This window comes from Acromyrmex echinatior, chromosome 1 (genome assembly GCF_024713525.1).
Source record: "Acromyrmex echinatior isolate Ae372 chromosome 1, ASM2471352v2, whole genome shotgun sequence".
In the NCBI taxonomy this organism is placed as follows: Eukaryota; Metazoa; Arthropoda; class Insecta; order Hymenoptera; family Formicidae; genus Acromyrmex; species Acromyrmex echinatior.
The window spans coordinates 11,762,517-11,787,976 of record NC_141852.1 but is presented as its reverse complement, the minus strand read 5'-3'; the positions used below and the strand labels follow the sequence as shown (position 1 = coordinate 11,787,976).

Sequence of the window (25,460 nt, the reverse complement as noted above, 5' to 3'; positions counted from 1 at the left end):
ACAAAATCACTGTGTGGTGTCGGATATTTTCATCTCTCTCTCTCTCTCTCTCTCTCTCTCTCTCTCTCTCTCTCTCTCTCAACAGGAATAATTTCCTATTGATAAAACAAATATCTACGATAAAAGGAACACTCGCTCTTATGGAAAAAAATCCACTATTGGATCACGAAAAAAAAATTGGAAATAATTTAAAAATCATTCAAATCCAATATTGTATATGTACTCTTTCGTTTCAATAGATTTTTCATTAATTTAATAGTATTTTTCCATAAGGGCGATGCTTGAAAAGTACTTTGAAAATATTGGAAATATTAAGTATCTGAAAATATTTACAAAATTTAATATCTTATCAATATTTTATAGAATGTTTTCTTCGTTAGTGGAGTATTTCATGTAATAACTTAACATAAATATGATAATTAGATACGCATTTACGTCGACGGAAATTTTGTATAGTAATGTGTCGCACTTATTGCGATTGGTTCACAAGACTCCGTTATGAGTGAGATATTAAAAAAATTTCTCCGTTGTGCGAATAAGCAGAGAGTGCACAGCTGAGACTCACGTGATACTCTCATGCCACCGTAAATAAGTACGTTACTACACATGTGATCGTGATATGCGATTAATTCCGATTAATTCCGATAAGAAAACCATGCGTATGTTGTGTCTTATACTATTGATCAGAAAGATGATTTGATAAAAAAAAATTGGTTTCGTATTAAAACTTTCAAAGTATAAGATATTATCTTTTGAACAGAAGATAATATGTACAAAGATTTATACAAGTAGCATGTATTAAATTAATCCTAAATAAATTAATCATATTTATTAGTTAATTTACAACTAATAAATATAATTATTGAGTAATATTTATAGTTTATTGATTTACAATTAATAAATATAATTATTGGATAATATTTATAATTTATTGATTTACAACTAATAAATAAATGATTGGGTAATATTTATAATTTATTGATTTGGTTGGCAAACTAACTAAAGTAAAAAAAATATTTTATCTTATGCCATTTGAAACATTAAAATCTTATAAAGTTTCGACGAATTTAGAGATCATTGTAATTTTACATCACTATGCATGTTGTTATACGTAGAAGAATAAACACGTCATTTAGAATCTTTTTATTGAGTAAATAGTAATTATCGGATATTCAACTTAATGATGTTACTATTTGGCAACGCTGGATTAATATGGCTTAATATCTTGAAAACACGTTAAACATTAACTCAATGCGTGTCTAGTGTCTGTATCTCATACGTTTTATTCAGAAAACACGGTATGTAATATACATGTAAGACCATTTTTAATGATAATTAATTTATCTTATGACGAAGCTCGAGGCTGATATCTGTCAAAAGTTCACGATACATCCTAGACACAGAGTCTGCTCTTTACACCCGAAGAAATGATCTCATTTAATTTCGCAAGAAGTATTATCTTTAAGAAAAAAAAGAGAAAAAGGAAAAAGAAATCGAGAAAATATATTTGACTTCAATACAGGTGGCTCTTCACGGAAGAACATCAATCAAGATATACCTCATCCTAATTAACGGTAGATCGTGATGATCTCGAAGATAGCATTTGTCTGACTATAATACTATCTTTCGATTTGATACATATCTTCGCTGGGGGTCACAAGTCCCTTGCTCTTATCACGCTGTACATTATCAATTGTAAACACTACTACTCCAAATTATTAACATCACGAAGTTCAAGAAGCTGATATGAGTAATTTATGTTTGTATTTTTATCCAGACATTAATTATTGAAGATATTGTTAAAGATCATAGGTCTATTTTTCATATTAAAATTAGTATATATTTTAAAGTAAAGTGAATAAGTATATAATATGTTTGATATTTGGCTAAAGTGAGAAAGAAAATTTTAATAAAACACAGACTAGATATATATATATATCTGCTTTTATTTCTTTTTTCTCTAGTGACTTAAAATCGTCTTTCTTCAAAAAATTTTAATACATATTTTTTACAAATTACAAAAATATATACCAACAAGTATTTATTTAATATATATATAGATATGTATTAATATCTGTTCTGTTTTATTAAATTTTTATATATATATATAGTATACCGTATATATATATATATATATATATAATACATACTTTTCTTGTATATTTTTGTAATTTGTAAAAAATATGTATTAAAATGAAGAATATTTAAGTCAATATAGAAACATAAATAAAAGCAGAATTAATTAATCTCACACTCGCGGCACTTCTCCACACTCATGAAATAATTGCGACACTTAGATCTGAATTTTTGCTTTATTTTCGTAATAACAGATTACACAGAGGATTATACTCTCAGAACCAATGGTCGAACAATCATCCGCAAAATCTTCGATTTGCTCGAAACTCGTCTATTTACAAATTGATCACTCACTGAGAAATCCATCTTCACTTATTATTAATTATTTTTTAAAGTTATTAATCTTCTGTACTGTTGATTCGATACACAGCCGAACTTTTAAATAGATCTTCAGCATAAATTAAAGAGGCACAACAAAAAAATATATACATTTTTTTTTAGCATATACATCTTCCCTTACTATCCAAATTTACAACAAAAATACACATTACATTTTGCTATACCTTATATAAAATTTAGAATTATATACACTTCGTTATATTAATATATTTGAAAATATGGTACTTTTAGCATTTAATCATGATTGATTAATATTAATTTCACTTTAAAGTTCTTTCGTGAAAATTTATGAAGCGTATTTTAGATATAAAAAGTTTGTATTTTATGTAGATGTAAAATCGAAAAGTGGCATTTCAAGAGGTGTCAACTGAGGTAAAGGATCAAGAGGACATAGAGGATGTTCTTCTGATCTGATATCATCACTAGAATTGACAGAAACTGCGTAAAGACGTTCTGTCAATTGACGTACTTCTTCTTCCTTTGCTTCTAGTTGACTAAGCAAGCTACCTACGAGAGATCGTAATTGGCTGTTAACAGTCCTGAGCTCTTCTATAACAGTGCCTGTGTCTTTTGGATGTTTGAAACTTTTTTCTTCAGCACTAGACAATGGCAACTTGATATCTATCAAACTTAGAAGACTATCTTGTTCGTCGATAGTTTTATATATAGCCTGACGTAAAGAACCATCATACTTGTCAATTCTTATATCCGCACAATTATCTTTTTCACTATATCTAGCCGCGTGTTTATTGAGAAGATCCTTCTGATGATTTTCTAAGGTTGTTTTGTATTCCTCATACTGTGCCTGCTTCATTCTAATAATGAAGAAAAATTTTTTTCATTAATAAATAGAAAATCATATACACAAATGATAAGCTGTGTAAAATAGATAATTTGGAAATAATCTGGTCTTATTAATTGAATTTTTGACAATTGAATTTTTTATGTTTCCTTTTTTTTCCTCAAACATGGAAAGAAAAGAAAGAAAGAGATGCATAATGTAGAAAATTCAGTTGAAAAGAATAGAAATATATAAATATTATATACCTGACAACAGCTGCTTGTCTCTTATGATGATCTCGTTGTAGACTGAGGGATTCCAATGTGACAAGTGAATGAACAGGTGTCAAAAATTTTGATGTATCTTGAGAAGATAAAGTAGCATGCACATGAATAAGACTGGATTCAAGTTGCTCATGAGCCTCTGCTAGAAGATCAGCTACAGTCTCATGACACTTGGCTGCTTCCTCAAACTTCCCCTCACGCAACAATGCTTCTGCTCTTCTCTGTTTTTCATGTGCCTTAGATCGAAAGTATTAGTTATGAATCAATTTCGTTGATGATTTAATGCATAATGAATAAAATATATAGAAATAATTCCTAATAATCCTCGCGATTTATTCAAAATCAACACATATGTTAATATTTTGTTATTAGTATCTATTTTATTTCTAGCTCAATAAAATATAATGTATCAACGACTCTCCTAAAAGAGGATTAAATGATCATTTTTCTTTATTTGACTCGTACTGACGTGCAATAATTGGCAATAATGTAAAAATGTTATACAATATATAAATAATATAAAAATATATTGTGTAAAGAAAGAAGACTCACCAGATTCAAGGCAGACGTCTCCATCACTACAATCACTAAAATCAAATAAACAAGAAGTTCTTACAGATAATGTCCCTAGATCATATGTAGCTGCATTTATGAAATATTGTATGGGTCATCTAAAAAGTATCCGCGGTTTTTTGTCACTAGATGTGTGTTGATGATCATATGTCTAGTGACAAAATACCGCGGATACTTTTTAGATGACCCATTATAAGAGTTATAAAGCCGGGTTCACACTTTGACGGAAAAGCGGAAAGCGGAAAAGCGGAAGCCAACCGGAACTTGCAGTAGTAGTAGACGGTACATTTCACTTGTTTGTTTCTGTCTTTCCGCGAGAAAGAATTCTGATTGGTTTCCGCTTTTCCGCTTTCCGTTTTTCCGTCAATGTGTGAACCCGGCCTAACTCAAAGGCAAACGGTAAATGACCAATCGTAAGAATTTTAAAATAGCAGCCATTCTTAAGACTTTTTATTGTTGTTGAAATATTTTAAAAATAAAATTCATCAGATGTAAAAAAGTCATAATAATTTTAGTCATAATAATTGTAAGATCGTAAGCATATTACCGATCAATTATTCTAAAACATAAGACCACATTTCTTACGGTGATTGGTCGATTTGATTATAGCGTGACTGTCGCATGAAGTAAATTGTCAATCAAATCAACCAATCACAGTAAGAATTAAACTATTAAATTATAAAATATTAATTAATATTTTAGCTAAATCAAATTTATTTGTACAAGAATTAATATTGCGTCCAGTAATCAACGTTCGATATTTCGACATCCAATAGGAAATGGTTTCCTAGATATTTTAGTTATAGTAATATTTTTCCCCTAGCAAATCTTTCTCTGTTTGATTACGCCATCTTGTTGACAGAATTTCAATATTTTGAATGGAAGCATGGTTCTTGTAATTCCTTCCTTATCTTTATTTTTTTAAATCAAATAGCTTTATCTTTTTTTAAGTTATTATATCAGTTTAGTTATTTCATCATTTGCATGTGTCTTTCTCCTGCAGTTTCTTCCAAATGTTGAAAAAAACTATGTTATGTCATGTAGGATTTTACGCATGTAAACTCATACGAAATTTACTATACATATGTGATATTTAGAGTAGTAGATTTTACACACAATACAAATAAGGTAGCATTTATCCTAAGTGAAATAAGAAAGTAAGACGTAAATGAATTATATAATATTTTTCTCTTACTTCATCGATTTCAAATACATTGTACGCAGAATTAAGTAATAATTAAAATCAATAATTAAAAAATTATTACTGTACGTAAAGAGTAAAAATTTTCATAATTTTTTCACAAACTTTTATATTACAATATATCGGTAAATTATTATCGTTTATGAAAATTACATAAGTACATGTATCTTATAATTCATGGTTTTAATTTTAATTATATGATTATAATTTTAAATAAACATGAGATTTCGATTTTTCCTTAATAAAAATATTATGATAACTATTTTTTTGATTCATAAATAATTTAAAATAAAAAAAATGTATAGAAAACCGATAATTTTAGAAAAAGTTTGATTTAATAAAATTTAGATTTGAAATTAAATCCTACTTTAGATAAACTATAATTTGCGTTAAATTACAAAATAAAATTCTGTATATAATTTTACATAATATTAAAAATTTGATGTTATAAAATTATAAATAGAATTCTAGCTTAAATTCTGACACAAAATGTAAATCGTTCAAAATAAAAATATTAAAAAGAAGTTTAAAATTGTAAAAAATTGATTATATATTAATAAATTTAAACTGTTTACATAATTGCAAAAGCCCAAGAAATATATATATATATTAAAAAACATATCTATTTATAAATACATGTTATTTTTTAGTTTTTATTTTAATTGCCGCCTATATCTAAATAATCAATAATAACATTACATAAAAATTTTATATAACAATTAATAAATTTCTTAATAATTATATAATAATTATATATCTATCTCGACATTCTAAATATCGTACAATTAAATATAATTAATACATTAACTCGAAATTTGAGAACTTGTCAACAGGCGAACCAGGATTATTATCAAAAGAAAACAAGCTTTCAATTTTTACGTGGCGAAAGATTATCCGATAATCACGTTCCCTAGCCAATTGCCGCGCGTGCGCGGCACGAGGTGGTTGTTCTAGTGAATGGGCACGGCCCGTGAACCAAGAGTCGGCGGTATGAATGAAATAGTAAATATAATTGACAGAAGGGCAGGCGCGCGCGGCGGGCGCGTGTGTTGTGTGGGCAGGCCGGTCGAGAACGTTCAGTCAGATCGGGCCGGGGCAGAAAACAGGCGGAACGAGGTGCAGGAACGGGAACGGGGAACGATATGCATGCCGGCGCGACGTCGCGCCGCCGCGCAGCGCGTTTGCAACGCGCGAACGTAGGATCGAGGTCATCACCTCTCTACCATTTGAGGATAAGCGCGATATCCTTTGCTTCTTTCGTCATATCATTGGTTCCGCCGCGGCCGATCCGGCTGGCCGGCCCATTAATCCAGGCTTGTTTCTCAATCCGGCCACCTCTCCGCCCGGTCGCCCTGCTTATCCCGGTAGCAGTTCATACAGCACACTTTATCCGAATTACGTTTAGAGGAGGACATAGGGACATTTTTAAAACGTTCCTTGGAAGTCTGTGCTGCATGGGAGCGATCGACTGGATGTACGCGACGAAAGGAATTCAAAATTTGAAAATCACTGAAAAATTAGAAACAAATGTATAGCCCGCGCAATATTAAGTACAAGAGCGGAATTTGTAGTCCGTTCTTACTTTAAGACAGTTTTAAGTAATGTCTTAATGCTAATATATCGATTCCTCTGATTGATATCTTAAGACTCGGTTTTTCATTTTTTTATTAACTTATTATTAGACCTGATGTCCAAGATGGGCTTCATTTATGATGGTGTCATAAAGTAAATAAGTAAAACATCAGATTAAGCTCAATAAAAAATTGGGCCAAAGGCTGTAACAGTTTCAAATAGAAAAATCGACTATGAATACCAGTCCAAGATCGTGCTTTGGAATAATGTTTTGCGCCGCAATCTTTGCCGTAATCGTTTACTGAGAAAGAAAAACGTTTTCTTCCCCACTCCACCCCCAAGGATTTTTTATGTATTCTTGATGCGAAGATATCGCGCGTTTGTCCCGCACGAGATCCGCCTGTGCGTACAGTCGATGTATCGGCAGAAGAACGTCGAAGAATATGGCGAGTTCTTGACCGGTCTGCCTTCTCCTTCTCTTCACTTCCCCTCTCTCGCGGAGCCGTCGAGTGACGACCAAAGACGGTAGGAAGGTACGGTTTCCGGTCGCCCACGCGACAATCTAGTCAGGGCTCTCTCCTTCTCTCTCTCCTTTTCTCTCATCGGCTGGCGTCGTTGTGAAAATCCTCTCGATTCAGGTGTATAGATAGGAGCTTAGAAACGGTGAGTCTTGGCGCAACAGCCCGCTACCGTAGTGGGGCGCGATGGGGTCTAATATTTGCGTATCTCTACGTGCGCAACGCACCCGTCGTGTCTCACGACAAGGTATGAGATTTGTCTAATTCGGGAGAACAAATTTACCTGGTCACACGCGAATGTAGATAAAATATTTTAATTCCATATTTACATAACTTTACGATTGTGTACCTACTTTTTGCGCCGTTTGTATTCTTAAAGAAACTTCTGCTTTATCTCGTTTCGCATCTTCAGGTCTGTTTCTTGTAGCTAAAATATATATATATATATATATATATATATATATATATATACATATATATATATAGTGTACACTCTTTGTACTTCAAGTAAGTATGTATACTCAGAGAAAAACAGTGGTAACAGCTATGCAAGTTTTATATGTAGAATTACTGTACACACATACATATACATATATATTATAGGTGAGTATTTTATATAATAATATTAGAATAATTATAAGTTTATTTAATAAAAATACTGTTTACATTATAATTCTACATATAAAATCTATAATTGTCTTAATAGTTGTTACCATTGTGTTTTTTTTTCTCTGTATGTGTTTGACAAAACAAGAAGGAAAGTTTTAGTGCAGCAATAAAAAACCTCTATTTCACACGACTGAATAAAAAAATGAAAAATTTGTTACATACAAAATATAAAATTTTAGATACACAGCAAACACAAAAGGCGACTTGAAGCTAACAACGGAGGGACAAAATTTTTTTTTATTTAAAGCCTTTGATAAATTATATCATTGACAGATAAAGTGAAATGGAATCAAATTTCGTAATATAACGTAAGATTTTGTTCTATTGATATAAAATTAATTTTAATTTCGGTTCAATTTATTCTTTATCTTTTTCTAACTTTTAGAATTAGAAAAAAAGATAAACAATAAGTTAAACCGAGATTAAGGTTACATTAAAGTTATAGCCTTATATTGATGGAATTGGGTCTAAGATTCGAGTGAACTCGCTATATATTCTCTTTAATATTATTATAGTGGCTTAATCATATCTCGTATATGTTATATCAGTAACTTCTTCGAGAGATTTCGCGAGAGTATGTTTTACTCGATTTCCCGATACCTCGACGAAGTGGTCGTCATGAGGGCACGTGGGCGACCGGAAACCATCCCTCCCACATTCGTGTGCCCTACCTCCTCAAAGGGAGTGCTAAAGAGAAAGAGGTACATGAAGACCGAGGAAGGATAGCGGAGAAAGAGAAAATGATGAAGATTCGCGTGGATCTAAAGAGTGACACGTGAAATCGTAATAGTTTCGCGCGGATGAGAATCACGTATGAGTATACGAGTAAGAGAGAAAGGATGCAGTCCAGAGATAGAGAGGAAAAGGAGCAAGAAATGAGAAGTAGGTGGAGAAACAGAGCGCAAGAAAGAACGAGGGAAAACAACGGGGAAGGATAAAGAAGAGGACAGTAAAACAAAAAGGATGGGCGATGGGACGTGGAAGAAAAACGAAAAACCAACGGGTAAATAAAGATCGACCCGTCTCCCACGCTCGTGACCATTGTTATTATATATCCCGTGGGGTATTGTTCCCATGGGAAAACTGGACAGGCTCGTTCTACCACCTATGGCCGTGGATACGACGAAGAAAGAAAAGAGAAAGAGCGTAAAAGAGAGGGAGAGACAAACCGTGCGCTCACACCAACACATCCGTTTGTGGGTCCACGCACAAGCGTACGTCCACAAGTCAACATCGTCAAGTTTTACGTGAGATGAACACAACTGTATGGAACGATGATGCACGCACGCACGCACGCACGCACGCACGCACGCACGCACGCACGCGTGCTCGAGCTCGCACGCGCGCGCGCGCGCGAGGGCGCACAGATTTTAGATATTGTGGGGGACGTTCACCTCGCATCTCAGACCCTTGTCGAGCTCGTTCGCGGGTCCAGAGTGTATGCATGCACGTTAGTACCATTCCCGTACGAGACGTTATAAGGAGTATCCGGAGATACTCGTGCGCGTGTGTGCGTGCGTGCGCACACAAGCACGAGTGTCCACGACGGAGGTCTTTCGGTGGATGCTTGAGGAACAGGGTGCGGCTCAACCTACCTCGCTTGAATTACCTACCAATATTACTGTCTAGGTAGAGGTATATATCCAAACGCGAGCGAGACACACGACGCAGGATACTATGCCATATTTGCATCCTTGATCCAGGACACGCGCGTATTCACGAGAGTGTGGATCTCCCCCCTCTCTCTCTCTCTCTCTGTCTGTCTTTCTCTCCACCTCTTTTTAGCGCATCTTCCTTCCGCATAATTATTTATATCTCGAGTACTTTATTGAATTTTCAATGGGATTTTTAAAATTATCATTGCGTCCAAAAACGATATCTCTTTTATACTACATGGAAAAAACGATTTTGCTGAAATATCTAAAAAATTTAGCTAAATACTTACAGTTCTGAAAATAATTTTGTTGATCCATTAAATTATAGTAGGAATCTCAAACGCGATGAATAATGTTGCAAAAAGTTTTGATATTCTAGTAACAAGTTTGAGTATTTTATATAATTACTTTAATAGTTTTTTAAGTCCAACAAAATTATTTTCAGATGTATATCTAAGCTAAATTTTTAGATACTTTAAGCAAAATCGACTTTTCCAGGTTTCAGCAAGAAACATAATAGATGAAAATACTATTATTTTAAAAAGTTCCAAATAATTTCTGAAACAATTTGCTCAGAAATTTTTTAAGATAAAGATGAATAATAAATGTATTAAAATGTTTATTAAACGTGTAGCTATTCGGATTACAATTACATTACTATAAATTCCTATATTAATAATATATTATAGGTTATTGATTCAATTCAGTATTCGTTCAATTCGTATTATTTTTCCAGTTGGACGAATTCAGTTCCGAAATGTAGTTCCTGCCAGCTATGTCTGCCCTTTTGCATTTGATGGGCCGGAAGACGCTCATTGAAGCGAAGAATGTGTGGTAATGAGATCATTGTCATGATTATTATCAAAAATTGGAGAAACGCGAGATTCTTTTTAAGAAAGAATCTACTTGCACAGTCTCTCTTTTAAAGTAAAAACTTTTAAAGTGAATTTCATTTTGAGGAATGAAATCTCTTAAAGATTGAAAATTGAACCTCTTTTTCAGGACTAATTCAATTTTCATTTTTTAGAGCGAGATTCCACTTCAAAGAACTTAGAAAACTTAAAGAAGTAATGTATCAATTATATGTTAAACTTTTAAGTTAAGTTTATAAAGAGGAAGGAGATAAAAAAATAATGAAATATAATAGTAATATTTTTTATAGTAATTTTATTTGTACAATAATATATCTATAAACATTTTATGATTATATATATATATATGTATATATATATATATATATATATATATATATATATATATATATATATATATACGTTCCTTAAAAAGAGAGAGAGTTCCTCTTTTAAGTTATTCGAACAAGATATGTTGCGAGCGCAATAAATGTCAATCGACGTCATTGTCACGCGGGACCGAAGGGATGAAGATCGATAAGAGCTAAGGGATCATCGCCCGACGCGACGCGGCGTATCACGGTAACCCGTTACTCGAATTCTTCGCATTCCTGTGTCATTCCGATAGTGGTAACGCCGCGCCGTCGGGACACGGTATTCGCGTTGTGGTGCGTAAGACTTACCTTACCAAACCGGATGGTCTCATCACGCAGAAACCGCGTAATTAATTGATATCATAATGTCTTTACCTCACTTTACTGAGCCAAAGTAGTCAAACGTATACAGAGTGACTCACCCAGTAACCTCAGAAAACGGGAATTATGCGCGCGCGTGCTTTGTGTGCGCGCATCACGCTTTACTCCAAATTAAAAAATCAGTTTTACATTTATTTATTTTTATAATTGTACAAATAATGTCTGTTCTTTACAAAAGAGAGAAAATATAAATATAAAAAGTGATACGAAAAGTAAGCTTTTCTTTTGTGGATTAACATAATGATAGCGTTTTAGACCTACTAAATTGTAATAAAAAAGTCAAGAAATATTGAATCTGTTGGATTTAATAATAAAAAAATATGGAAAAATCTAGTCGTTAGAATTCTTTGAGTCTAAATAGCTTTTCTTGAAACAGGACAACTCTATATTATTAATTATGGGTTGATCGCTATCTTCAATAGTTTCCTTTTTATAGCGCATTTTTTTATGCATCGTTCACATTTTTATCCTTTTGTGTTTAATCTCTTATTTGCAATATAAATAGAGTCTTTTCTCATTAATTATAGAAATAACAAGCTTTATAATAAAAATTGACTTATTTTTTAAAATCTAAATAAAGATAGATGAAAAGTTGTATCTATGTTAACACTTGAAATTTGAATTTTGCTTAAGAAAACTCGAATAACATTCAAATAATGGAAGTTTTTAGTTTACCTTCAACCTGATGTACACAAAAAATGTATAATTTTTATATTTAATTTAAGTATTCGTATTGAATTTGATAAACAACTTGTTTTTTTAATTCTTTAATTAAAAATTCTAATAACTTATACTACATTTATTTCTGTAAGTATTAATATATATATAAAAATTGAATAATTTTTAAAGAGTATATTTGACGTATACAATGCAAGTTATTAACACAAGCAAACATACTTTATTCTGAATGGAAGAGCGATGGAAGAAATGAAAGAATGCAATAAGATTATAAATTTCAACTATTTGCTTCATTTCATTAAGCAACTCCTGCCATCTCTTAGTGTGAACCATAACTGTATCAGAAGCCAAGTAGCTAGATATCAGGTCGTTTTACAAGTTTATATTAACAACACAATGACTGACTCAATTATTTTAAAAACAATTACAAAAAATTTAAGCTTCTATGTTCAATTAAAAATTGAAATTAATATCCATGTATATAGAACATAATATAAGATAATTTGAAAATCTCACGTGTTAAAAAACATTTACTTATAAAGTTACATAAAAGCATAGATTTATAAATATTCTGTAACTATAACTATTAAAAAATTATATTTTCATCAGTTAATTTAATATTGTATGAAATAATAATTTTTTAAGCTTTATGTCTAATCTTTTACATATTATATTAAACATTTACGGATCAAATTTGTGTTTTGAAGTATCTCGAGCAGAACAACAAGTCATTATGATATCAAAATGATATCAAAATAACTCTAAAATGATCATTAAAAGTCATTTTTCAATCATTTTCGATTCATTTTAATGTCATTTTAATGTCATGACGTTATCGTGACTTGTTGTTCTGCTTGGGATGCTCCAAATGTAACTTTACGCATTTCTGGCAACTATAGAACTTTTCTAATACAATAACAGGTTTGTTCGCATTGCTTGAAATTCTAAAAAATTTTTACATTTAAAATAAGATAAATATATACTTGAACGTTAAGGAAAGAGAAAGTAAAGATGCTAAAAGCAAAAAGTGCAAGCAACGGGAACAGAGCTAATGTTGTCATATTATCATGAGATTATATTACGGCTGTGTAATATTCAACTACGACAGCTGAAAAATCTATAGTTTACTTTATGTCTACTATACAAATGCAGTTTAATAAGTTAGTTTTTTAACTTTTTTGTTATCAAAATTCGTCTTATTTTTAACTTTAGCCTCTTTTTAATAAGTTATTAACTTATCAAATTGTTCCACGTAAATATTTAGCACTACACTGACTAAATTTATTTGAATACTCTGCCAACTAAACATTTGCTTACAATAAATAAATATTTACTTAATAAAAAAAGTGATTGTTAAATTAAATTAATGTTTTTTTGTATTAAAGAAATATATTTTTATATTTAATAAATTTTTAGTTAGTCCTATTCAAATAAATATTTATTGAAATTTAGGATATTTTTTTCTCAGTGTAACAGTAAAATTTGAAACACAATATATATATATATATATATATATATATATATATATGTGTGTGTGTGTTGTTTCTCAATAAACATTGCGTGTTGGGCAAATTTTTGTTATGTAATTGATAAGTAAAATATTACACCTTCAGTTTTTCATGAGCTTCGCCTCGCTTCTCGATATCTAACTGCAGTCCCCACCTTGTCCAAGCGATTCCTTTTTTCTTCACTCTCAGCCTCTCGATGTGTACACCTTAGACTTTCACCGAAAGGAACTTAACCGTTCATTCATAAATTGATGATTGAAGGTTCTCCTGTTCTGTCTGGTCACGAATGATACGCGCGTGCGCGTTTCACGAGCATAAACGACACGGTACATCATTTTTTTGAGGATATTATTATATATTACAGTCACTGCGGAGAACTAATGCATGCGAGCAAATATGCAACAACCGACAATTTTCACTAAACGCTTTGCGACCCAACAAGTTTAACTACACGCTAGTTTTTAGAAGCGGTTGCGGTAATATGTCTCATAATCACGCGTTTAAAAGTAGTACTTAATTGCATAATAATTTATACGAGAATTCAATTCGAAATTTTACGCTGGAGGATATCTTAAAAAATGTATATACTGAAACAAAATTTACTAAATGTTTGTAATAAATATTTGTTTAAATATTAATTAAAAATTTACTTAAGTAAATAAATATGTATAAAATGATACTTAAATCAATGGTTCTTGTATATTTACAGGAGTATTCAAATATTTATTAAAATTTAATAATTTTTTTTCAGTGTAGGATATACAAGTATAAAATTATAAATTTCAGTAATTTTACTTCACTGATAATTATCATGCAACTTATACTTTAGTTTCTAGTCGAAACTATCGCGTCGTGAATGCCTTTAGAAATTGCTCTTCCCGCACCGATAAAATTAGTACGCTCGCAAATCATTGCGGAGATTTTATCGAACAAGCAAGGATATGTCAAGAAGCAAAAGTGACAGAAATGCATAAATATACGATAAAGTACTATCGGGAACGTATTGAGGCGATATCGCGCGCGTGTGAAAAGGGGCGAAGGAAGATTCGAAGGGAGAGAATCGTTGCGGCCGTGTAATAAAAGAAGAAGAAAAAGAAGAAGATGAAACGGCTGAAGTAACGAAGGAAAGAAGAAGATCGTGAAAAGTATCGAGATAGCGAGAATATAGGAGGAGATATCCGACGCAAGGGCGCGCCGAGGACTCGGGATGGAAAAGAAGAAGGAAGAAAAGAGGTGTGGCACGGATCTCTCTAGCATTGTGTCCGAGACGGCCACGGCGCGCGCGGCTCGCGGCGCGCGTTCGCGTGTCAGGACTGGTCCATGCACCATCCAAATCTATGTATAAGCGGCGAGAGATGTACGTGCATTAACCGGCACTCTCTCACGCATAGAGAGAGGAGAGAAGTCGCCTTCGTATATACGGTATATATACCTACCTTCTCCGCCGTATCACGCCGTCCGACCGACCGGCCAGCCGACTGGGTCCCCGTACGTATGTGAGCCCGTTCCGTGCACGCACGTGCGTGTGTATATCCTTAGCGAGACGACTTACACCGGCACAAACGTACGACAGACCGGACCGGTATTCAGAGTCTCTCCTCAAAGGAGAGAGGAGCGAAAAAGGAGAGAGTAAGACGCGGCGCGACGCCGACATGCGTGGTGGAGAGAAGGGTTGGAAGTAAGAAGAGGGAGTAGGCACGAGCCTAACCGCAATCAACGTCCCACGCGCCTGGACCAACATTTAGATGCCTTCTCTCTTTCTCCCTTTTTCTCCTCTCTCCCCCACCCCCTCCCGCCACCCTTTCTCTCACTCTATATTTTTCTGTCTCCTGTTCCGTTTTCGGAGTTTTTCATTTCCGTGGAGATCGCGGAGCCGTTGCTATCCCAAGATGAGTTGGATTTTTCATAATTTACAGATACGACAAACAAATGATCACTTTGAACTAAGATTTAATTTCATTTCATTTAAATTTAATTTAACTTACTTTATTGCAAGACTCTATAAAAAGAGTACATGTTAACGGAGTAAAATATGGTACAATAGATTATGGTAACTTGCAAATGGTTAGGCAGTTTAGCAAAAACTGCTGTTACAAAGCTTACCAGCAACAAAAACCAGAAAGGACAAAGATGCAATAAGTGGTGAAGCAATATAGGTACAATCAAGATCACAATTAAGAGCGTAAAATCGACATTTGTCTCGCTTAATTCAGAGTATTTAACAAATATGTATATTCACGATGGATGATATTGTTAAGAATTTAGCCTTTTACTATATAGGATGTAAGATAACATGTAAGATCTATTTCAGTGAATTTGAATTATTTAACAAGAATAAGATAAATTCAAACAAATTATATTCGTTTTAAATTATATTCGTTTGGTTTTTGTTTAAAATCCATGTTTACAAAAAATCCATTAACAAGAATTAAATTTCATTCAATGAATTGAATGAAATTTCCAGCAAGTAACCTTTAATATGTGATATAAAGGTTAAAAAATAAATGACAAACCTGTTGCCCGATACGCCTCTGTTTTTAACTGTTTTGATGTCAACCACTGTGAAACTTTACTTGTTTAGTACAACGACTCGATTTTATCTGTTGCAGCATTATAAAATATAAGACAGTTATTTTGAACTTTTTTTTATGAAAACAAAAAAATACATGAAAGCGAAAATATAAAAATAATTGTGAATTTAAAACGAAGAGAAATCAGATATATATTTGTATGAACTTATTTTATTATCTTAAATGCTGAATTCATTCCTGAAGATATCATATATTACGTTACACCTTTATGGTGTATTTATACATTTTTTTCAATACACTTTTATGCAGGGATGAACATACATTTGAAGTGAAATAAAAATCCATGAAAATGGATTTTAAATGCCCAAAAACCCATCAAAATTGCATCGTAAGACGAATGTATTTTAAGCGTGTTTGTGTAGAATACATTATACAACATTATATAAGTAAAAGTTAAGTACAATAAAACGTAATCAACTATCTCGGTGTTACATTATGATATTTGTAAAAAACAACTCGTTAACAGAATGTTCTTATCACAAATTTCGGAATTTATCCAAATAATCTGATAATGTATCTTACTCTTTTTCATACAATTATAGTTACACGTAGTCTCGCGTGAAATAAGATCCAGGATAAATTATGGGCGGTGTCATCTTTTTTTCCCTGGTCTCGTTCCCACCGTTTCTTGCTTTCTCGTTCTTACACGAGATCGTTTTTCCGTATGCACGAGGCACGCAGTGGATTACGATTTCGATCGGGACGGCATGTTGTGTTGTTCCTAAAAAAGGAGAACTCGTTGCGCCCTGACATGATAAAGAGCAACGATCTCCAAGTGGTGGAGACACATAATAGCCAGAACGGAATCGCATTAGGGCACGGAGAACCGTTTATTCGGTGTTTTATCGAACCAATACTATATGCTCTACGTATACGTACCAGTATGTCACTCTTCAATATGTTTTTCTCTGCCTGCGTTTCTGTGTATACTTGTAGCAATCATGATAATGGCTTTTACGACACTAATATGACTGTCAGAAAATTGAGATTTCTCGCTCTCGTAAATTGGTATATATAATCTCTACTATAATATCATTCTTTGTAGTTTATACTGTCAATTTATAGTATATTATTAGTCTTTGCGAAAATTCTCTTACAAATTATAAATAAAAATAAATTGGCACAAAAACATTGTTTTAATAGATATCTATTTATGAAATTACGTTTATTTTATAAATATATAATGAGCCAAATTTATTTTGTTAAATTATTCATAATATGTACAGATTTATTTTGAATTATTATATAACTTGATTTCTTTATATTTTTTAAATCAATCGTATTTTCTTTTCACTTAATCTCTCTTTCATATTTTATTTTATTTGTATCTTTTTGTTATGGCTTATTGGTTTATATTATTATTAATAATAATACAGACATTGAATAGTCGTCTGCATATAGCAGTCATGAAGCTAGAAGATGGTTATCACGTACTTTATAGTACGTTCAGTCTCCTGATGTCAGAACAGTCTGCTATGATCGTCAAGCTTTTTTTTGTAGGGCGATTCAGCTCGGCCTGGAATATCAATTAAATTTGCCTGGAGCATATGAATATCGTAGCCATGATATTGCTTTCGTGATATCTTCTAAGAAAAGCGAAAGAAATCAAATGCAGTTAGATAGACACAATTGATATTAAATATATCGAAGATTATACAGTGCATGGTGCATATTTACTTTAAAAAGAAAACCAAAGATTAAACGAAAAAAAGGAAGACGATCATAATAATTACTTTCCAACTAATTTATCAAAACTTGTAGCGGAAACATTGGAATAATTAGAGAAAATCGATATGAAAATTATAATGTAATGTTTTGTGGAACTTTCTCGTATATTTTTTTATAGTTATAATATCTTTTTAGGTGCTTTTTCGGAATATCCAATTTAGGCGAGACGAACGACGCACAATTTGACTATCAATTTGAACGACAGCAACACATGAATGGTCACACTAAGATCATCAACTGTATGGATTGAATTGAATAATTTCTTCTGTTTGATACCAGTCGCGATACATTTGATACATGAATGGAATCTAAGAGTGCTGGGCTTACGAATCAATTTGGATGCAAACAATAGTGCAACGCTTCAATTGCAAACTCACAAAACATTCGTTCACATTACCCAGTGAAAGACGAGCACTTTGATCGTAAATAAAAATTTATTGACATCTCGATTTTCAATATCAATTAAAAAAAGCTATTGAAGAAAGTGATCAAACTTATTATATATTTACTACAATAATTTCATTTTTTTACTTTATGCTGTAATTTCCCGCTGTAATTTTACTTTATCTTGTAATTTATAAATTTGCTAAACGATATTTGCGTTATCTCGTTAAACGTCCTTCTTGGGGAAGATATCGTGAATTGAACGGGGAAAGAAAGTGATTTGTATTTTCGCGCAGTAGCTGAAAGTGAAAAAGGCAGGGTCTTTCCGTGAATAAATTTTAACGCGATGTCCCACCGGTCTAACTTGTCACCGAATAGAGTAGGAGATGAATGAGACGCGTATATACATTCATCACTCAGCGAGTCCCTCGCCATACGTCTCGAAGGCTCGGCCCTCTCGTTCCCTCCCAAAGTCGCCGTGCTCCCTCCTGCAGCCCGATCGAGCGCGGAAGTCCAAATAAGGGGAAATGCACGGTGAATTAAGCCCTCTCCTTCTCGTGTCTCGCGTGGTACCACCAAAGAGGCGCCAACCTCAATTCAAGTCCCGCGCCTGATAGAAACGCCTGAAAAATTGACAAAAAGTTGACCTTCGAATTCAGAATTTTAAAATTTACCGAGATCCATTGGCTACAAATTTCGCGAGATGGTGATCGCTATGATCAGTGTGAATCATCCTTTCGATTTAATTCTCAGTTGCTCAATATTATTTAACATAAAACAAGGTTTGATATTTCAACCAATAAAATTTTATAGTATTATATATCACGAGATTTATAGCGCCTTCATGGTATTTCAGTTCCGAAAAAAAGAAAAGTTTTTTTGAGTAGACTTTTCGAGATAAAGTTTCTTTTAAAGAAAAGCCTAAAGAAAAAACAAACTGCAAATCATATATTTTTCGTTATGCTTGAGCTAAAGTTTTTCTATTATAAAATTAGCGTCCCTTAATATTATTATCACGAGTTGATAAAACTCTTCAAAGTTGTATCTTCTAATTTTTTCTCTCTCGATTTAAATTGTAGACGATCGTTTCAGTGAAAAAATTTTAATCACAATTATACAGAAAAGACGAATTTATTGAAATTTCCAAAACTTTATATAGACACAGATCTGAAAATAATTTTATTGTACCATCAAAATATAATTATGTAGGAAACTCAAGTATGATAAGCAATGTTGCAAAAAGTTTTGACGTTCTGGCAACTAGCTTGAGCCTTTTATACACGATTATTTTGATAGTCTAATAAAATTATTTTCAGATCTATATCTAACTAAATTTTTAGATAATTTATTAAAATTATTCTTTCTGCATGCACCACAATTCTGATGGAATGCAAATACGCGCATAAAATCTAAACTTCCGACTCGATTACTTTTGTATGATTCTTAGGCTGCAAACGATTGCAATTTAAGAAAGATAAGGCGTTAACATTGCAGCATGCGCGATCGGCAATATCGCGAAACGCACATCCCGAACGTCGCGATGGGAGGAGCCCGCGGCTCGCGAATTTTAATGGCGGATTTTTGCGGCTCGCCAATGGTCGCGAGTCTTTCGCTCCCGCTCCAAGATTCAATGTGCGATTCAACGATTTCACCGAAAGATATATGTATATATAGTATATATAGCATATAATACATATATATGTACACACATTATGCGTTACGTGATTTGATTTAAGGAGAGCTTCTCGAAGCAAACGCGTGTGGGACACGCTGCCTTGTCGCGTGCCTTGCCACTTCTTCAGTGCTGCTCAACCGTGCGAGCCTCTCGTGCAATATGATGCATGTAATCACTTCACGAAATCATCGCACCTAGAGTATATACGTTTGGACGTGTTGTTTGACGAAGTTCTTATTTATCTACTGACTTGAATAAAATTTTACTTGTCAGTCATAATATCTTATCTGGAAGCTGAATCTTCAATGCGCAATCATACATTGCTTCGTATTATAGAAAATTATAATATACGAAAATTTTATTTTGTGGTTCGTTTTTGGTAAGGATTGTTTTTGATAATGCATTACTGCATGCTAATGTAAATTGTATTATTTAGAGCAAGATTAATGTTTCGTTTTCATCAGTAGATTAATTTTAACCTCGGTTCTCGACTTCTCTTCATTTTTTCTAATTTTGAAAATTAGAAAAAGATGAAGAGTAAGTTAAATCTTGGAAAGAACGTTTGGCTGAAACATCTGAAAAAACTAGGTACAGATTTGAAAATAAGTTTGTTAAACTGTTAAATTAATTATATATAAGATGTTCAAACTTGTTGCTAGAATATCAAAATTTTTTACAGCATTGTTTATCATGCTTGATTCCTACATAATTATTTTAATGGTCTATCAAAATTAGATCAGATTTACATAAATTTTTAGCTTCAGCAAAATTGTTCTTTCCATGCGCTATTAAATTTGTATTGGAGGAAACAGCTGGTATAAAGATGAAACAGATCATATTTCTAAATACTTTGTTTCATTGTGTTATTCACGTAATATAGATACTCTTAGAGTTACAACACACAGAAAAATGTAAGACATTAAACCGTAAACAGTAAACGATCGGCCAAATATAATAAACATCATAAATCAGTAACACAAGTACTAGTAAATAAAAAATATTGATTTGTTTACGTCTCGCTACTTACGTTTTTTTGTGCCATAACCTTTTTGAAACAAAATTCAATAGCAATTTATTAAAATTGTATTTTTTATACTACATTATTTCTGAGTGCCATTTATTAATCAAAAGCTTCGTACACTGGATTCTTGTAAGTTTTTTCCTAATAAAATTTCAATTATCTAAAATCAACAATCGAGGTGATGCTTTTATGGAGGGAAGAACTAGCATACATAATAAAATGACAAGAAATTTTTAGACCTACAAAAAATTGCATAAATTATACATACAGTTAGCGCAATGTTGTAATATTTCTAGATGATCGTCGTTTCATTCCCGATATGGATTCGTATAAGTATAGATAATCCCAAACGCAGTTTCATAAGCGGCGCAGGAAGCGGAATACTTAATGAATGTAGGAAAAGGACTCGAATAAAATCTTCTACCGCAGCACGGAGCAGAGAGCATGAGATAGGAGACAGCTCGCTTACCGTTTCGACATACGAATGATATCATCGCTCGCAGGAGCGGATTCAGTCATTCTAACAGCGCTCAAACGCGCTCGCGCGCGCGCACGTTCACTTATTGCAGGCGATAAATAGCTCCTAGCTTTGAATTTTTTAATATGCAATATCTAACTACATATATTCCGTTGACACTAAACGGTGCTTGACATGTAAGTGTCAGTGTATATAAGAAGTTATAAATTAAGAAATAACCAAAAGCTACAATATTTAATTAAATAATAAAAATACAGATTCAAATTTTTCAGTCGGTAACAAATAAATGTATTTTTAAAACTTCTGAAAATTTTATCTGGCAACGAGTATATAAGAAATTAAATTAGGATAATACAATACAAAATTAAATAATAAAAATATAACTTTGAATTTTTCAGTCGGTAACAAATAAATACATTTTTGAGACTTTTATTATCTGGTTATTGAGAAATTAAATTGAGAAATAAACAAAAATTCGTATGTTATTAAATTAAGTAATAAAAATATAGCTTTGAATTTTTCTCAGTCTCAATAACAAATAAATATATTTTCGAAACTTTTATTAATTATCACAGTCTTTCTTTAAACGCATACAATGCATTCCGCATTTCGTGTAAAATAGCTAAAACATCCGCAAGATTCGAATATACATAATTTATCCCAGTAATCAATTAGAAACAGATGACATTGCTTCCTATTGAGTATCAAAGAAAATTCTACTGTCGACCTAGATCATCTATCGTGTATTCTCTAGTAGATACAGACAGTCCGCTAACAATAATTCTTCAATAACAGAAAATGTCAACGTTAACTTCGCGTGCACCGTACATATAGCTTGAAAGAGAGATTCTTTCTCTCCTGTTTTATCTCCACCTTCTCCTCATCTCGCAGCCTCGCCACGCACGCCTGTAACCAAAACCCAGCTGTCTTCCGTGGCCAGCGCGCGTACTGTAACTCGTTCTCCACCCACCGAGGGATCGAAGTGAGCAACGGTCCTGGAACCTGTTTCGAACCATTTGAGAGTCTCTGCCCTGCCTCGTCCCTGCACCGTCCATCCCTCATTCCCTGTCCTCCTCCCGCCCACTATACCACCTTTTGCGCCTCCTCGTCGCTCGCTCGTTTCTTTTCTCTCTTCTTCGTAACATTCTCTCATCATCTCACTTTCTCTCCCTCTTTCGTTCCTTCTCTCGTTGGTGTTGGCTCCACGTATCTCGGCGCGTAATATCACGCACGTCATCGTCACGAAGATGTGTACGCGGTGTCTCTCCGTCGGTGCTCCGTACGAAGGAAGCCAGAGAGGAACATGAACCAAGATGGTTCGACGGATGAATGAGAAGGAGAAAACGAATGGGGAGGAAAACGCCAGAGAAGAAGATTACGGCCGAGGGGAAAGGAACATGAGAGAACAGAGAGAGAAAGAGAGAGAAGAGTAAGGATACGAAAAAGGAGGAGAACAAGGAGGAGAGGAAAGAGGAGAGCGGTCAACACTGGGAAGGCGAGGCGGATGGGGTATGGCACACGCCACACGCCATCATAATGGAATAATGAGGCAGAGACGATAGCAATCGCGCAGAGGCTCTTTTTCCGCGCAAGACGACCGTGTATTGAAGCGCCCGTGAGAGATGTACGCGACCATGTACGAGCGAAGGAACGTCGTGGACGAATTGAGCAAATCAGAGTCACATCCGATGAGGTCAGATCGGCACGGTTGTGCCTCCAAGACCGCGTGTTCTCGGCCGTCGTAAATGACCGGAGGATATGGCAGAATGTAGGAGAATGTACGTCACGTACGCTAACGGCTAATAGCGCGACGCCAGCGATCTGTATAATGCACTTGCGACAATATCAGATCGCAAAATAAATTATATATAGAGTATTGGAAAAAAAAAGATTCAACAAAAAAGAGTAAACTACTCGCAGAACTATTGACTGTAAGTAGGAAATGTCCAATCGACTTGATGACGCAAGATTGATCTTGTCGAAGATAAAAATATTTCTTCACTTTGATAATACGGAATATCATTTTTATAATCTTATATTGAATTTTTGGAAACCGTTCCCTATCTAGTATGTACTTAATTTTTTTGGTCTACATTGATCAAAGATTTTTTACTCACAAGCGTTTTGTGATCATTATTCACCTTTAAAGTAAAAAATTTTGATAATGTTTACTAAATGATTCTTTTTTAGGACATCTTGTAATTCTTGGTATTGTACATTTTTATTATTATATTTACAGCTAATTGTACGAGAAAGAGAAAATAATCTATCTATAAAAAAATTTATATATATCATCATGGATGTAATTTTGCGTTGTTACACTAATTACTAGCGTGAAAGTACACACGAATGCCGTGACGTTAATGTTAATCCGTTCTAGTCAAAATTCTTCCATACGATAATGAAGTAAGAACAAGGGCAACGATAGGAGATTACAGCAGGAGAAGAAGAAGCTGTGGCACGTGACCCCGAAGAACACCAGAGTCAACTCGCTTAAGTAGCCGAGTTCTGCTCTTTGACCCAGCCGACAATTTCGAATTATGTCTCTCAGAGGGAGAGCGAGGGAGAGGAAAAGAGGAGAAGGAGAGAGCGGATATACTACAGTCAGAATCAGAAACCGTCCTCCCCTCTTCTTGCGGCGCGAAGGTAACGTTCATTCGCAACTTCTCGTATCTAAGGCGACCGGAATGCTAATCCGGTGTCGCTCGTGGCTTTGCCGTAATTAGTCAGGATGAGGTGGTTCGAGAGCCAGCGCGCGCGCGCGAACGTGTACTTTATCTATAACTCATTGAATAGAACCGGCGCGCTAAGAAGGCTCGGTAATCCCAAGCGAGTTATCTCATCGAATTGTTCGTAATAGCCCAATCGACTATTACGCGCTCGGTAGACAGGTTTTTTTTTCTCCTAATTTAGTCGTCATTCCACGCACTGCCAATAGACGAGCTCGGTTACAATGTAACGACTTATTTGAGGGTTCGTAAATTATGCTGTAAACAGTTGCTGTAAACAGTTTCCAACATTGGAGAAATCTGCAGAAAATTTGTGTACCTTTGAATAGAGCTAGTTTTATTTTTTCATCTAAAATCTCCTATTTCAAATTAGATCCAATGATCGTCACTAAAAATTTTATATCAATATTTAAAAATCTGAATGTCTCGTCAAAACGTAAGAGAGTGCAAAGTGTATGAAGTGTGTAAAAAAAAGGCTGTGTTTAACAGAAAAAGCAGCTTTGCAACTGAGAATGTGATTGATTTATACATTTAGATCCAGTGAGAAACTAAGAGCAAGATTATGTTAAAGAATTTTACGACAGTTGCAAAGCTGCTTTTTCTGCTGAACGCAGCCAATTATAAGAGGAAACAATATCTGCTTATTCTGTGTCAACATTGCGATATGAATCCTTCTGTACATTATATTGCGATTGTAATTCTTTGTTCCTTTATGGATTATATATAATATTGCAGTACAATAAAAAAATAGTTTAATTTAACGAGTTAAATGCAAAAGTCTATCTTTACAAAATATTCTAAAGAAAGGAATATCTTGGTGGAGGATCATTTCGCGACCTCGCGAGAGCGACTCGTGCCCAGCGGAGAATCGCTGGGGTCTACAACATGCGTAGTTGTACTTTACTGAGGAAGACAAATGATCTACTCGAACGCGAGACAGTTAGCGTACGGCGAGAGGCGTTGGCTACGAAGAAGCGCCTCTTGGTTCCAAGTCTGCCCCCGGGGCAGGCCGACTCATTCGCTTGATCTCCATTGCCATTATGATATTAATGAAATGCCGCTAAAAAGGTGTGTTTGCTCGGTAACGTGAGGCCAGGGGTGGGAGACGGCGAGATAGATGTTAAGCCCACGTAGAACAGTCTTACCCGATATGGCGCGCAACGCTTGTGACTATGCCACCGCCATGGTGATTCGTGTTGTCGTAGTTGTTTCCGTCGCTAGTCGTTGTCATCGTCATCGCGTCTCTTATTATCGTCGTCATAGTCGACGTTGACATCGTCACAGCCTTCGACGTCGTCATCGACATTGGCCATCGTCGACTTCCGCCGACACCA

At 33.9% G+C, this 25,460-nt stretch overlaps 1 protein-coding gene and 1 long non-coding RNA gene across 2 annotated transcripts in view; both read right to left on the bottom strand.

Moving 5' to 3' along the window:
* Positions 1-2,293: 2,293 nt before the first annotated feature.
* LOC105146787 (nuclear receptor-binding factor 2) lies at positions 2,294-4,249 on the bottom strand. Its single transcript, XM_011057291.2, has 3 exons — positions 4,093-4,249; positions 3,523-3,776; positions 2,294-3,290 (listed from the first exon to the last, which is right to left on the bottom strand). The coding sequence occupies exons 1-3, from the start codon at positions 4,114-4,116 to the stop codon at positions 2,798-2,800; spliced, it is 771 nt and encodes a 256-aa protein (XP_011055593.1). The 5' UTR covers positions 4,117-4,249; the 3' UTR covers positions 2,294-2,797.
* An 11,220-nt stretch (positions 4,250-15,469) lies between these two features.
* LOC147910966 (uncharacterized) overlaps positions 15,470-25,460 on the bottom strand; it is a 31,734-nt gene continuing 21,743 nt past the window's right edge. Inside the window, exons 2-4 of the long non-coding RNA XR_015544389.1 lie at positions 17,546-18,846; positions 16,991-17,162; positions 15,470-16,832 (exon numbers count right to left, since the gene is read on the bottom strand). This is a non-coding gene — a long non-coding RNA (uncharacterized LOC147910966). The remainder of the gene's footprint in view (positions 16,833-16,990; positions 17,163-17,545; positions 18,847-25,460) is intronic.

Coding starts and splice junctions, on each gene's coding strand:
- LOC105146787 (XM_011057291.2), bottom strand. CDS start 4,116: ATGGAGACGTCTGCCTTGAATCTG. Junction 3,777..4,092: donor AGACGTCTGCCTTGAATCTG/GTGAGTCTTCTT, acceptor TTTCGATCTAAG/GCACATGAAAAACAGAGAAG. Junction 3,291..3,522: donor AGACAAGCAGCTGTTGTCAG/GTATATAATATT, acceptor CTTCATTATTAG/AATGAAGCAGGCACAGTATG.